Source organism: Vombatus ursinus, unplaced genomic scaffold (assembly GCF_900497805.2).
Source record: "Vombatus ursinus unplaced genomic scaffold, bare-nosed wombat genome assembly UNPS02014812.1, whole genome shotgun sequence".
Lineage (NCBI taxonomy): Eukaryota > Metazoa > Chordata > Mammalia > Diprotodontia > Vombatidae > Vombatus > Vombatus ursinus.
Genome location: NW_020954590.1, coordinates 95908932 through 95922851, shown reverse-complemented (window position 1 = coordinate 95922851; position 13920 = coordinate 95908932). Strand labels below are relative to the sequence as shown.

Genomic DNA, 13920 nt, shown 5'->3' with positions numbered 1-13920 from the left:
GCAAAATCTCCTATCTACTCTTCCTACTTCCATTCTCTCCCCACTCTAGTTCATTCTCCATTATTTCTCCCTGATTAATTTTCCTTATGTATATATTTGATCATGCCATTTTTCTACTAAAATTTTTTCAATGGCTTCCTTTTGCCTAATGAATATAACTTAGTTTCTTTAGTCTGCCCTTAAGACCTTGAATAATCAGGTACTACCATATCTTCCTACCTTTAACTCCTTCCTTACTTCTACATTCTCTTACTGCTTTCAGGTGCTTCCACCAAACTTTATTCTTTCACCTTGTCCTATAAACATCCCACATTCTCTCACCTCTGTGCCTTTGCTCATGTCATTCTTTATATCTGGAATACACCCTCATGCACACATCTCTGCCTGTTATAAGTATACCTATCCTCTAATGTCCAGTTCACATGCCCTATACTTCATGATTCATCGCCTATTCCACTCACCAATGATCCTCATACATTCCGTAATACTTGGATTTCTGCTCTTTTACTTTTGTGAAGGAAAATACTTCTTCAGTGAAGGCAAGGACTGTATTTTATTTAAGCTTTGAAACTTACCCACTACCTACCATAGTACTCTTCACAGAGTATGTACTTAATAAATATTTGTTGAAACTAAAGTTGAATTTACGAATTCACATCAAATCATCTCTAGCAATGAATAGAAGTTGCGTCTGCCCTCTCCCTGAACATTTTCAATAACATGACATTCACTACTTTCCAAGACAAACCCATTTCATATTTGGACAGATTTATGTCACACCTTAGACCTCACCTTTACTCTTAACTTTTCCACATACATTATCTCAAATTCTAAAATTACCCTTCTTTGATCCTTTCTTTCTACTTCTTCCACTGGCTCATTCTTTCTGAACCTGCTTGTCATCCTCACTATGACCCCTAGTCCTAAAGTCCCTCCCTGTTTTCCCAGTCTCTCAATCCTATACTCACCTTTCTTTACTCCTGTCATTGTCTCGACCATTTAATTAACCAGTTCAACAAGGTACTGTCCTCCACCCTTGAATCTCTTAGCCCCTTGTTTTACCCCTGTTAACACCCTGTTAATTTTCAGCCCTTGATCACCTGTGCCATCCACCCTCTGCTCCCACTCACTAATTGCTAAGTACTACTGGAGGAAGTCACACAATTGTTCTGACTGGGTCCATTACAAATTCAGGGTTATATAAGTTAAAGTTTAATGTGAATGTAATATAAAGTCATGGGCAACTAGGTGGCACAGTGGGTAGAGTGCCAGGTCTGGAATTAGGAAAACTCATCTTTCCAAGTTCAAATCTGGCCTCAGACATTTACTAGCTGGGCAACCCTGTTTGCCTTAGTTTCTTCATGTATAAAGTGAGCTGGAGAAGGAAATGGCAAACCACTCCAGTATCTTTGCCAAGAAAACCCCAACTCAAGTCACAAAGAGACAGACACGACTAGAAGATAACACTGAATATAAAGTCATACTTGCATTTGAAAATCAACTTCACAAGTACAAGATAAAGGAGTAATGGCTAGATAACATTTGACTGAGAAAGATCTAAGGGACTGCTGTCTCAGTAAAAGTTGACTGTATGAAATAGTCACAAAAAACCCCTTAAGATTGCATTAATGTCAGAGAGGTGGTATTCCCACTGAACTTAGTCCTGGTAAAGCCACATCTGAAGTTTAGTGTTTAATCTTGCCACCACACTTTAGGAGCAACATTGATACTGTAGAGAGTTTCCAGAGGAGGGTGACAAGGACAGTGAAGGGCCTCAAGATCTTGCCATATGAGTTGGTTGAAATAAAACTAGGGTTGCTCAGCCTTAAGAATAGAAGACTGCAGGGGATATATGGAGATGACAGCTATTTCAAGTATATATAGCTATCATTTGGAAGCTAGATTAAACTCATTCTACCCTGGAGGGCAGAAGAGTGAGCAATGGGCAGGGACAATTTTATATCACGTAAGAAGAAAGTTCCTATTAACGAGAGTTATCTAAAAGTAGAATGGGCTGCTTCAAAAGACAGTTGCTTCTCCTTCACTGGAAGTCATCATATTGAGATTGAATAACCACTTGTTGCAGAGGAAATCCTTGTTCAGGTATAAAGTGGACTAAATCCAGGATTCTTAATCTTTTTTTGAGTTATGGATCTCTTTGGAAGTCTGGAGAAGCATATGGGCCCCTTCTTAGAACAATCTTTTTAAATGCATGAAGTAGAATACAAAGGATTGCAAAGAAAATTAGTTATATTGAAATAAACATATAAAAATGGCAGGGGAACTATGTTTATAGACCCCAGTTCTGATCCAGGAGATGAGACTTTGAGGTTCCATCTCATTCTGAGGTTTAGTTATTCTGACTTCACATTCTGGCTACTTTTACTCTTCCAGCCTTATTTCACATTATTCCGCTTAAAATAATGTGTTTCAGTTAAACTAAACTACTAGCTGTCCCCCAATTTAACATACTATCCCTTGCCTCATGATTCATGATTATTGCCTTCTGTTGCAATTCATTCTTTCTTCAGCTCCATCTGTCAAAATCTTTTTGTTCAAGGTTAAACCTAAGTACCACCACCTTTTTGAAGTTTTCTCTGTCCCCCAAAGCTTAGCATATTTTCTCCCTCCTGCAATTTTCTTTGAGCCCTTTGGTTAGTTTTCTCCTTTGCCTGATTACACTCTCTCATATTTTACTTATCTTTGTACATGTATTTTATAATAGAATGTAAGTTCCAAGAGGGTAGATAATCTATCATTTTAAAAATCTTTGTATCCCCAATGACTAGTACCTACATTCTCCTAAATATTCTCTTAGGATACTAAGACAAATTTTGTCAAATATAGATGACTGAAATTGAGATGCATTATAACTATATCATTCCCCTGTTCACCCAGGTTAGTAACCCTATCCAAAAACTTGTTCTTAACCAGGCGGAAGTGATCACTGCTTCCCTAAATTCCCAGGATAGTGTAGTAGAAAGAGTATCTCTTATCAGAGTACTTGGGTTCAGATTCTTACTCTATAACTTAATTCCTATCTGACCCTGGGCATTTTAAGAAAAGTGAGGGCAGACAAGCAGGATAACTTTGAAAGTTACATGCTAAATTTAATGTATACTAAAAAAAAAGAAAAGTAAGCTATACATAGCAGAGATTCATAGTTTCAGGCACAATTCTCTTCAGTTCTGTGTATGGAAGCATTCATTTTATTTGGTGTTTGTTAAATTGAGAATAAAAAATTTTTAAATAAAAAAGTGAGGGAATTGGACTGAAATATAACTGAAGTCCCTTCTAGCTCTAAATCTTATGACCCTCTATTTAATAATGTGTAATTAGATTTTTTTTTCCCCAAGGACAAACATCAAATTCTAGTCTGTAGTTTTGGGGATCTCTCTTTCCTCTTCTGAAAATTGTGGCTTCCCTCTCTAGACTTTTGATACATCTCCCATTCTCCCTGATTCTTCCTTGATTACTGGTAACTCTCAGCAATGACATCTACAAGTTCCTTTGGTATGTTAAAATGCTGCTTCTTTCTTGAGTGATGTTTTCAGAAAGTAGAAACATTAGGCACCTTAGATCTAAACTCTTAAGCAGGAGACAAACCAGCCTTCTTGTTACCAGTGACTTTAAATCTAGATTGACTCAGTGAGATGAACTCAGAAATGAGGCACTTCTCCCTCTCCCAGAATTAAGTGAGTCAGTTCTAGGAAAGCCCTGATTTGCATCATTGGATGCATCTGGGCCTTGGGGTAGGGGAGCATGGCACTTCCCACCACTTTGTGCATAGAGGTCTTTGGTTTGCATGGTCCTGTTACTCCTTGATAACTTGCCCTATGTAAGCAAAAATAAACAGTTAAGTCATCCTCTGTCTTTAGAAAGATGAAATTATTATATACACATTACACATTTGTACATTATTATTATTTACCCTTATTTTTACACATAGTTAAAATAATAAAAGATTCTGAGGCCTGAAGGCTAAGAGGCACCTCCATCTCAGAGTATAACAAAGTAAAGCCCTGTGACAGTTGTTTCTTCTTCTTCAGAGGCCCTTTTCATTTGCTTTCTAGTTTGTGATTGTGTTCTGGACAGTTGAAGTTGCCAGAATTCTGACTGCATATTAAGTGGGCCACTGTTACATTGTGTTTGAGGTGTGTGAGGTGTTCAAGGAGGTCTAGTACCTCTGGTGTGAGGGCTTGCTGAGCCTTTTTCAGGGCTGCTCATCCACCTTTGGTGTCTCTCACCTGTGGCTCCAAGAAGCTGTCTTACGAGCAGTGACCACACCCCAGTAAAATCATCTCAGCAGGCAGGCTAAACCAGGTTGAAGGTAACTGATGGGTCTCAGACCTGTCAGTGAGTTAGGGTGTTGTCTGCCTCAAGTATGTGAGTATATTTCCCCTGGTGGAATGAGTGGATAAGAACAATTTGTTCCAATGGCCACAGAGGGAGCAGAAGCAGGCTCTATGGAACGCTTAGACGTTGGTCTAACATCGAGGATACCGAGGTTATTCACTGCATCCCAGGCCATCGATAATCATCTAGACTTTTGTCTTGCCATTAGACTTTGATGATTCTGGGAGAAAGAGTGAGACTGATGTTGATAACTTCGTGAAACTTTGCCTCACTCAGATACTATTCATGCGTGAGTCAAGACATCACCCCCATGAAATCCTTGGTCCTCTTTGAAAACAAAGGACAAACAACAACAGTATTGTGTTTAGAAACATATCTATATCATGCATATTGTGGGTATTTTTGATGCACATGTACATTCCTACATACATACATGGCATATAAATGACCAATTGTCTCACCATAGTTGCCTGAAAATTGTGAGAAAGTAGAATGTAGAGCCCTCCATAGAGATAATTTCTAGAAAATTCAATGGCAGACAGAGCAGAAGTAGTTTTCTTCTTGGTGGTTTAATTTAATTTAATGCTACCTTTAGTCTCCTACTGTCCCACTCTGATGTCTCATCACAGTATGGAGATGCCTATGGCATCTCAAAAGCCAGGTCAGAAGGATTTAAGGCTATATTATCAAGCTAGTCTAAAGATCTAAAGATCAGAAAAATCACAGAAGCACAGAATCTGAGAGCTAGGGTGGACCTCAGAGCCATCTACTCAGACCCAACGTAAAAGAAATCCTCATGATAAAATCTCCAACAATGTCTAGCCTCTGCCTGAAGACCTTCAAGGAAGATAAATGCACCATGCCTCAAAGCAGCATATTCTACCTTTGATCATCTCCAATTTTTAGCAAGACTTTCCTGATTTTTCAGCCTACGTTGATCTCTGCCTCTTCTACCCACTGCTCTTGGTTCTAACCTTTTTTTATTTTTATTTTTTTAGACAATTGAGGTTAAGTGACTTGCCAAGGGTCACACAACTAGTAAGTGTCAAGTGTTTGGTCTGAAGCCGGATTTGAACTCAGGTCCTCCTGACCTCAGGGCCAGTGCTCTATCCACTGCACCACTAGCTGTCCCTTGGTTCTAACCTTCTGAAGCCAAACAGAACAAATCCAACCTTTCTATGTTATACCATTTCAGATACTAGAAGAATCTCATTTATGGAAGCTTAGCCACTGGATGATGAAATATTTGACCATAGCAACTCATGACCATTGTAGTTGTGCCCATATCAATGAAGGAATAGATCCTTGAAGTGTTTAATTATTCTAACCTTCCTAAAGCCTATTCCTTTGAGCTTAATAGGAGAAAAGGGAGAGAATGATAAGAGGGACAGTATAACAGATTTGAAGCATAAAGTTTAGAAGCTGTGAGACTGGCCATCTAGTTACTCTAGTACATTTTGGTAGTTTGCAACAGTTATCACATCCAAGGAATAGTTTGTCAGCTTGAGTCCCAAGTTAATATCCCACCATCTGACAAAGGATACTCCCCACTCTCCTCATCTGTTTCAGTTTTGTCCTACCATTCCATGACTTTTAATTAGGAATAAAGAATAAGGATTGCAAGAGACTGGTTAGCCAGGCTTGGCCAAGTTTTTTTTTTTATGATATTAATGGAGTATAACTTTTTTTTTCCAGGTATGAGTTTTCTATTTATTTTCTACTTATTAAACAAATAGCTATTTTTAACTTATATTTCATTTTATGAAACTATTGCTATCCAGTTCTTTTAGTCCTTAGAAATTCATTCAATTAATCTTTTTATAAGTTTTTATTCTTGTATGGGTTCTCTCTAGCTGGTCAATAACTTTCTGGAATTTGGCCATTGGACTACATACAGCATACATATTTAAGTTTTTATTAGATTCCATAATGAAATTCCTTATCAAAATAATATTGAAATATGTGAACATGTCACTTCTTACGAATCTTTTTTTTAAATTTGTTTTCAGGGCTAAACTTTGATAATTTAAATTAGATATTTCTAACTTCTTACTATTGGCAGAATTTGTCATGTTCTAAAATATAGATTAATGTATGATAAGCTAAATGAATTATATTTCATTTTCATTTTTACAGTGTTTTAAGCACATCAGAAACAATAGAATTTTGATAATAGACATTTTTATAAAATGTGATTTTTATTATTTGGTTGAAGTTTTATAAGTAAGTACTTAGAAATATATATATTTTTAAAATTCTTGACAGGTTATTCCATTTTTTAATTCTTAAGATGTTCATCCAATTTTAACATAAGTTGAATATTTGTTAATGTGGGAAGAATAAGCAATTGAACTTATAGGATGTATTAAAATTTTACAGGTGAGGAAACTGAGGCACAGAGGGTTAAGTGACATAAATCAAGTCAGTGACAGAGCCAAGATTAGAACTCAGAGTTCCTGAGTCCCAAGCCAATGTTCAGGATACTAGATATGGGGGTCTGTCAATAAGAGGTGAGTTTTAAGGAAGTATTTAAAGGCAGAGAGGATCCCTGGTTCAAAAGAAGCTGATAGTTTCTAAAGTATAATCAATTTTTAATTTTTTAGAGCATGATGATTTATTTCGTATATCATCCAAAAACTTTTAGTTTCCCCTTTCCTCTTCCTTTGCTTGTTAATTCTGTTAAGAGAAAATATTTAGGGGAAACAAAAGAAAGTGAATTACAAAGTTTCCCATTTTATCACTTATTACAATCTCTAGTAAAATATTAGAAGTCAAAATGGTTGAAAGTAGTTGCTAAAGAGAGATTTTTAAAATTATATCTAGAAACCATTAGTATGAATAATCAAAAGCTTATTATAGTAGGAAGAATTAAGACTTACATTTTTGGAGCACTGTTATCTCTTGAAACCCTTCATTTCTAAATATTTCATGTGATAAAATATATGTTTCAGGATATATTTTAGATCAAATACATATTTCTTCAGGCTAGGCTATGTAGCAGTGATCAGTAGCTCATGTAACCCATCTTTGCTCAAAAATGTGTGTTTCTTAGCAATACTTGTCGATCTTACCATGCAAATTTGAACAATTAAAATAGGAATATTTCTACTGTGTAAAGTGCTAAATAGTAAATGCTATAGGAATGTTAGCTATTATTATTATTGTTAATAAGAATGCTTTCATGATGATGATAATTTTCCTTTTATTAAACACGTATAATTTGCTACCTTCAATTTAGAGAATGAGAAGATTGAAAAAGGAGATATATATTCTGATTAAGGAAAAGTGATAAAATAATGCAGAGATTTTATGCATTTAGTGCTGTTGTATCCATCTGTTGACACTGGAGTTTAGAGAAGTATAGTAAAAGGAGTATGTGAGAGATCTTTGTTTCTAATTAATATGCTTAGTCAAATTTTTTTAGGTTTGAATAAATAAAAAAGGTGATTTCTCTGCATTAACCTATCCATTTAATATTCTAGACAGTGGAAAACAAGGGATGGAATAGTCAAAAGATTGGATTTCCTGAAACAACAAGTAATAGTAAGTATTCACTTTTTTTAGGCTTTCTATATTTATGTACTGTTTCAGTCAACTTAGTTGTTTAGCTAATATTTATTGGGTACCTACTGGTCTCAAAATGCTACATTAAATTATGATGAAGGATTCAAAAATTATAAATGGTACAACCTCTATACTGCAAATTCTGGTCTAGTTAAAGGTGATCATTTTCCACTCTGTTGTTCCTACTACTGCTGTTGTTCCACTTTCTGAACTATACCACCAGTGACCTTGCCAGGGAGAAGTTAAGCCATTGGGCTCTGTACTGCTTGGGACACTAGTCCTCATCTTCACCTGGGCCATTATGTGGCCTCTTCTTGTTCCCTCTCCTTTGCATCTCTTTCTTGGAGAATTGTAATCAAATTACCATTACCATTGCCTCTGTAAAAGATATGTTAATAGCTTACTTTCTTGTTCTACTACCCGTCTTAGTGACTTCTCTGACCTCGACTCCCTTTGCTACCATTCAAGTCTTTATGTTTTCTACCCCATTAGAATACAAACTACTTGTGAGGTAGGGGCTGTCTCACTTTTGTGTTTTATTCTCAGTGCTTAGAACATAGTAAGTACTGAATAAATGCCATTCATTGTGTGTACTTTATAGGAGAACATGCATTTTGAAAAATATATATAATTGTGTTGGTTTCACATATATTTGAGCAGTATAGTACTCTCTGAAAACTAAGAGGCTTACGATAATGAAGAGGTACTGTGTTTTCTAAGTAGGGTCTCTGTTTGACCCCTGATAATAATTGAGTTTAGTGGGGACACTTGTATCATCTCCCTAAATTTAAATTAAGGAGTTCATCCCTATCTAGTCTTATGATTTTTTTATTCATGTTTACTTTTTTATATATCTCTTTACCTCTTTGTTGAACTACAGTTTCTACACAGCTCTGGTCTTTCCATCAGGAATGCTTAGCAGATTTCTATTTCATTAAAGATCTATTTTTTCCTCCAGTAGCATTATGCTCAGTTTTGCTGGATAAGCTATTTTTGGTATTAAGCCCCTATGCTTCGACTTCTGGAAGAGTATATTCCAAGCTCTCTGTTCTTTTATGCTGATGACTGTTTGAATTGTGTGTGATCCTGACAATATTCTTTCTCAACATTTGAATTTTTTCTGGCATCTTGCAATATTTTCCTTTTCCTTTTTATTTTTTGTAAATAGTATTTTATTTTTTCCAATTACATGTAAAGATAGTTTTCAACATTCATTTTTATAAGATGTTGAGTTCCAAATTTTTCTCCCTTCCTCCCTTCCTTCTTCTCTCCCCAAAACATCAAGCAATATGATATAGGTTGTACATGTGCAATCATGGAAACATATTTCCACATTAGTCGTGGTGTGAAGGAAGAAACAGGACAAAAGAGAAAAGCCCCCCAAAACAAAAAAAGTAAAAATAATGTGCCTTGATCTGCACTCAGACTCCATAAATCTTTCTCTGAATAGTATTTTTCATCATGAGTCTTTTGGAATTGTCTTGGATCATTGTATTGCTGAGAAGAGCTAAGTGAATCATAGTTGATCATTGCACAGTGTATTACTATATACAATGTTTCCTAGTGCTGCTTACTTCACTCAGCATCAATTCATGTAAGTCTTTTTAGGTTTTTCTGAAATTTACCTGCTCATCATTTCTTATAGCACAGTAGTATTCCATTATATTCATATATCACAACTCGTTCAGCCATTCCCCAATTGATGGGCATCCCTCAGTTTCCAGTTCTTTGCCACTACAAAAAGAGCTGCTATAATTATTTTTTTCGTACATGTAGGTCCTTTTCCCTTTTTTTATGATCTCTTTGGGATACAGACCTAGTAGTGGTATTGCTGGATCAAAGAGTGTGCACAGTTTCATAGCCCTTTGAGCATAGTTCTAAATTGCTCTCCAGAATGGTTGGATCAGTTCACCACTCCACCAACAATGCATTAGTGTCCCAATTTTCCCATCTTTTCCAACATTTATCATTTTCATTTTCTATCATATTAGCCAATCTGATAAGTATGATGTGGTACCTCAGAGTTGTTTTAATGTGCATTTCTCTAATCAATAGTGCTTTAGAATATTTTTTCATATGACTATAGATAGCTTTAATTTCTTCCTCTGAAAATTGCTTGTTCATATCTTTGACCATTTATTAATTGGAAAATGACTTGTATTCTTAAAAATTTGACTCAGTTCTCTATATATATGAGAAATGAGGCCTTTATCAGAAACAGTGGTTGTAAAATTTTTTTCCCATTTTTCTGCTTTCCTTCTAATCTTGTTTGCATTGATTTTGTTTGTGCAAAAACTTTTTAATTTAATGTAATCAAAATTGTCCATTTTGTATTTCATTATGTTCTCTATATCTTGTTTAGTCATAAATTCTTCCCTTCTCACCAGAAAACTATTCTTTGCTCTCCTAATTTGTTTATGCTATCACCCTATATGTCTAAATCATGTACTCATTTTGACCTAATCTTTTAGGGTGTAAAATGTTGATCTAGCCTATTTTCTGCCATACTATTTTCCAATTTTCCTAGCAGTTTTTATTACATAGTGAGTTCTTATCCAAGAAGCTGAAGTTTTGGGGTTTATCAAACAGTAAATGACTATAGTCATTTACTACTATGTCTTGTGTACCTAACCTATTCCACTGATCCATCACTCTATTCCTTAGCCAGTACCAAATAGTTTTGATGATTGCTACTTTATAAAATAGTTTTAGATTTGGTACAGCTAGGCTACCTTCCTTTGCATTTTTTTCACCAATTATCTTGATATTCTTGACCTTTTTTTCTTCCAGATGAATTTTGTTATTATTTTTCTAGATCTATAAAATAACTTTTTGGTAGGTTTATTGGTATGGCATTGATTAAGTAAATTAATTTAGGTAGAATTGTCATTTTTATTATATTAGCTCAGCCTACTCATGAGCAATTGATATTTTCCCACTTGTTTAGATCTGACTTCATTTGTGTGAAAGTAGTTTGCAATTGTGTTCATATAGTTCCTGGGTTTATTTTGGCAGATGGACTCCCAAATATTTTGTATTGTCTACAGTTATTTATAATGGAATTTCTCTGTCTCTTGCTGCTGAGCTTTGTTGGTAATATATAGAAATGCTGATGATATATGTGGGTTTATTTTATGTCATTCAACTTTGCTAAAGTTGTTAATTATTTCAAGAAGTTTTTTAGTTGATTCTCTAAGTATACCATCATATCATCTGCAAAAAGTGTTAGTTGTGTTTCCTCATTGCTTATTCTAATTCCTTCAATTTCTTTTTCTTCTCTTATTGCTAAAGCTAATATTTCTAGTACAATATTGAATAATAGTGGTGACAATGGGCATCCTTACTTCACCCCTGGTCTTGTTGGAAAGGCTTCTAGCTTTTCACCATTTCATGCAATGCTTGCTTGTGGTTTAGATAGATACTACTTACAGTTTTAAGGAAAGCTCCATTTATTGCTTTGCTGTCTAATGTTTTTAATAGAAACGAGTGTTATATTTTGTCAAAAGCTTTTTCTGCATCTATTGAGATATCATATGATTTCTGCTGGTTTGTTATTGATATGGTCAATTATGCTAATAGTTTTGCTAATTTTGAACCAGCCTTAGATGCCTGGTATAAATCCCACCTGGTCATAGTGTATTACTCTGTTGGTAAATTGCTGTAATCTCTTTGCTAGTATTTTATTTAAAATTTTTGCATCAATATTAATTGGGGAAATTGGTCTATAATTTTCTTTCTCTGTTTTGGCTTTTCTTGGTTTAAGTATCAGCACCATATTTGTATTATGAAAGGAATTTGGTAGGACTACTTCTTTGCCTATTTTTCCAGATAATTTCTATAGTATTGGAATTAATCGTTCCTTAAATGTTTGGTAGAATTCACTTGTAAATCATATCTGGCCTTGGAGATTTTTTCTTAGGGAGTTCATTGATGGCTTATTCAATTTCTTTTTCTAAAATGGGGTTATTTAAGTATTTTATTTCTTCTGTTAATCTGGGAAATTTCCATTTTCATAAATATTCATCCATTTCCATTTCACTTAGATTGTCAGATCTGTTGACTTATAATTGGGCATAATAGCTCCTAATTATTGCTTTAATTACCTCTTAATTGGTGGTAAATTCACCCGTTTGATTTTTGATACTGATAATTTGGTTTTCTCCTTTTTTAAAATCAAATTAACCAAAGTTTTATCCATTTTATTCTTTTTTCCCCATAAAACCAGCTCTTAATTTTAATTATTAGTTCAATGGTTTTTATGCTTTCCATTTTATTTAATCTCTTCTTTGAGTTTCAGAATTTTTAATTTGATGTTTAATTGGGTATTTTTAATTTGTTCTTTTTCTAACTTTTTAAATTGCATGCCCAGTTCAATCTGCTCTTTCTCTATTTTATTCATGTAAGCATTTAGAGATATAAAATTTCCCCTAAGTACTGCTTTGGCTGCATCTCATAATTTTGATATGTTGTTCATGGCTTTTTATTACATGCAATTTTTATTGCATCATGATACATTTAAAGATGCATTTAATATTTCTGCCTTTCTGCATTTGATTGTGAGGTTTTTATACCCTACTGATATGGTCAATTTCTGTGTAGGTTTTTTCATGAAAAAAATTTTGAAAGTCTCCTATTTCATTTAATATCCATCTTTTCTCCTGAAAGATTATGCTCAATTTTGCTGGGTAGTTGATTATTTTTGTAATCCAAGCTCCTTTGACTTCCAGAATATCAAATTCCATGCCCTCCAGTCCTTTAATGTAGAAGCTGCTAAATCCTGTGTAATCCTGTCTGTAGCTCCTTAATATTTGAATTGTTTCTTTCAGGCTGCTTGCAGTATTTTCTCCTTGACCTAATAGTTCTAGAATTTGGCTACAATATTCCTTGGAGTCTTCCTTTTGAGATATCTTTCAGAAGGTGATCAGTGGTGATCAGTGGATTCTTTCAATGACGATTTTACCCTCTGGTTCTAGAACATCAGGGCAGTTTTCTTTGATAATTTCTTGAAAGATGCTGTCCAGGCTTTTTTTTTTGTAATCATGGTTTTCAAGTAGTCCAATAATTCTTAAATTATCTCCCTTGGATCTGTTTTCCAGGTTAGTTGTTTTGCCAGTGAGGCATTTTATATTTTCTTCTATTTTTTCATTCTTTTGATTTTGTTTGACTGATTCTTGATGTCCCATAGTCATTAGCTTCCATTTGCCCAATCCCAAATTTTAAGGAATTATTTTCTTCAGTGAGCTTTTGTACCTCCTTTTCCATTTGGCCAATTCTCCTTTTAAAGAAATTGTTTTCTTAAGTGGATTCTCCCCCCCACCCCCATTTGGCCAATTCTATTTTTTAAGGAGTTATTTTCTTCAGTCAATTTTTGTGCTTCCTTTTCCAAGCTGTTGACTCTTTTTTCATAATTCTATTGCATAACTCTCATTTCTTTTCCAAGACTTTCTTCTACCTCTTTTACTTGATTTTTAAAATCCTTTTTGAGCTCTTCCAAGAGGACTTATTGGGCTTGAGACCAATTCACATTCCCTTTTGAGGACTCCTATGTAGGCATTTTGACATTGTTGTCTTCTTTTGCATTTGTGTTTTGATCTTCCCTTGTCACCATAGCAGCTTTTTATGGTCAGGGCTCTTTTTTGGTTTTTGCTCATTTTTAAAAGTTAAGCTCTGCTTCTGGGGCACGAGGCATACCGGTCCCAAGCTTCTTGCACTGAGTGCCAGGGGTCTGCTCACGGGCATTCTGTGCCAGGGCCTCTGGGGCTGATGTCTTGCCCACTGTGCTAAGGTGGCCTGGCTAGTCACGCCTGTTGTTCCCTAAGTTTTGGGGCAGGCAATTTGCCTGCTGTGGTTGGACTAAAGGTCTCACAGTTGGCCTGCTGTGCCACTGGCCTGATGAGCCTAGACTGTGGGACCTTGGTTGCTGATCTGTGCTGTGGCTAAGAGTCACCCACTGGCTTGCCTGGACACCACCTGTGCTGGGCTGCACTTCTCTTTTATCCA

General features: G+C 35.2%; 1 protein-coding gene across 3 annotated transcripts in view; it reads left to right on the top strand.

Annotated features, from left to right (window-relative positions):
- Positions 1 to 13920, top strand: part of LOC114054266 (double-stranded RNA-binding protein Staufen homolog 2-like) — a 405344-nt gene that overhangs the window by 233507 nt on the left and 157917 nt on the right. For all 3 annotated transcript variants that reach the window (XM_027877452.1, XM_027877453.1, XM_027877454.1), the window contains one exon: positions 7839 to 7899. In XM_027877452.1, coding sequence (XP_027733253.1) covers positions 7839 to 7899 — 61 coding nt within the window. The remainder of the gene's footprint in view (positions 1 to 7838; positions 7900 to 13920) is intronic.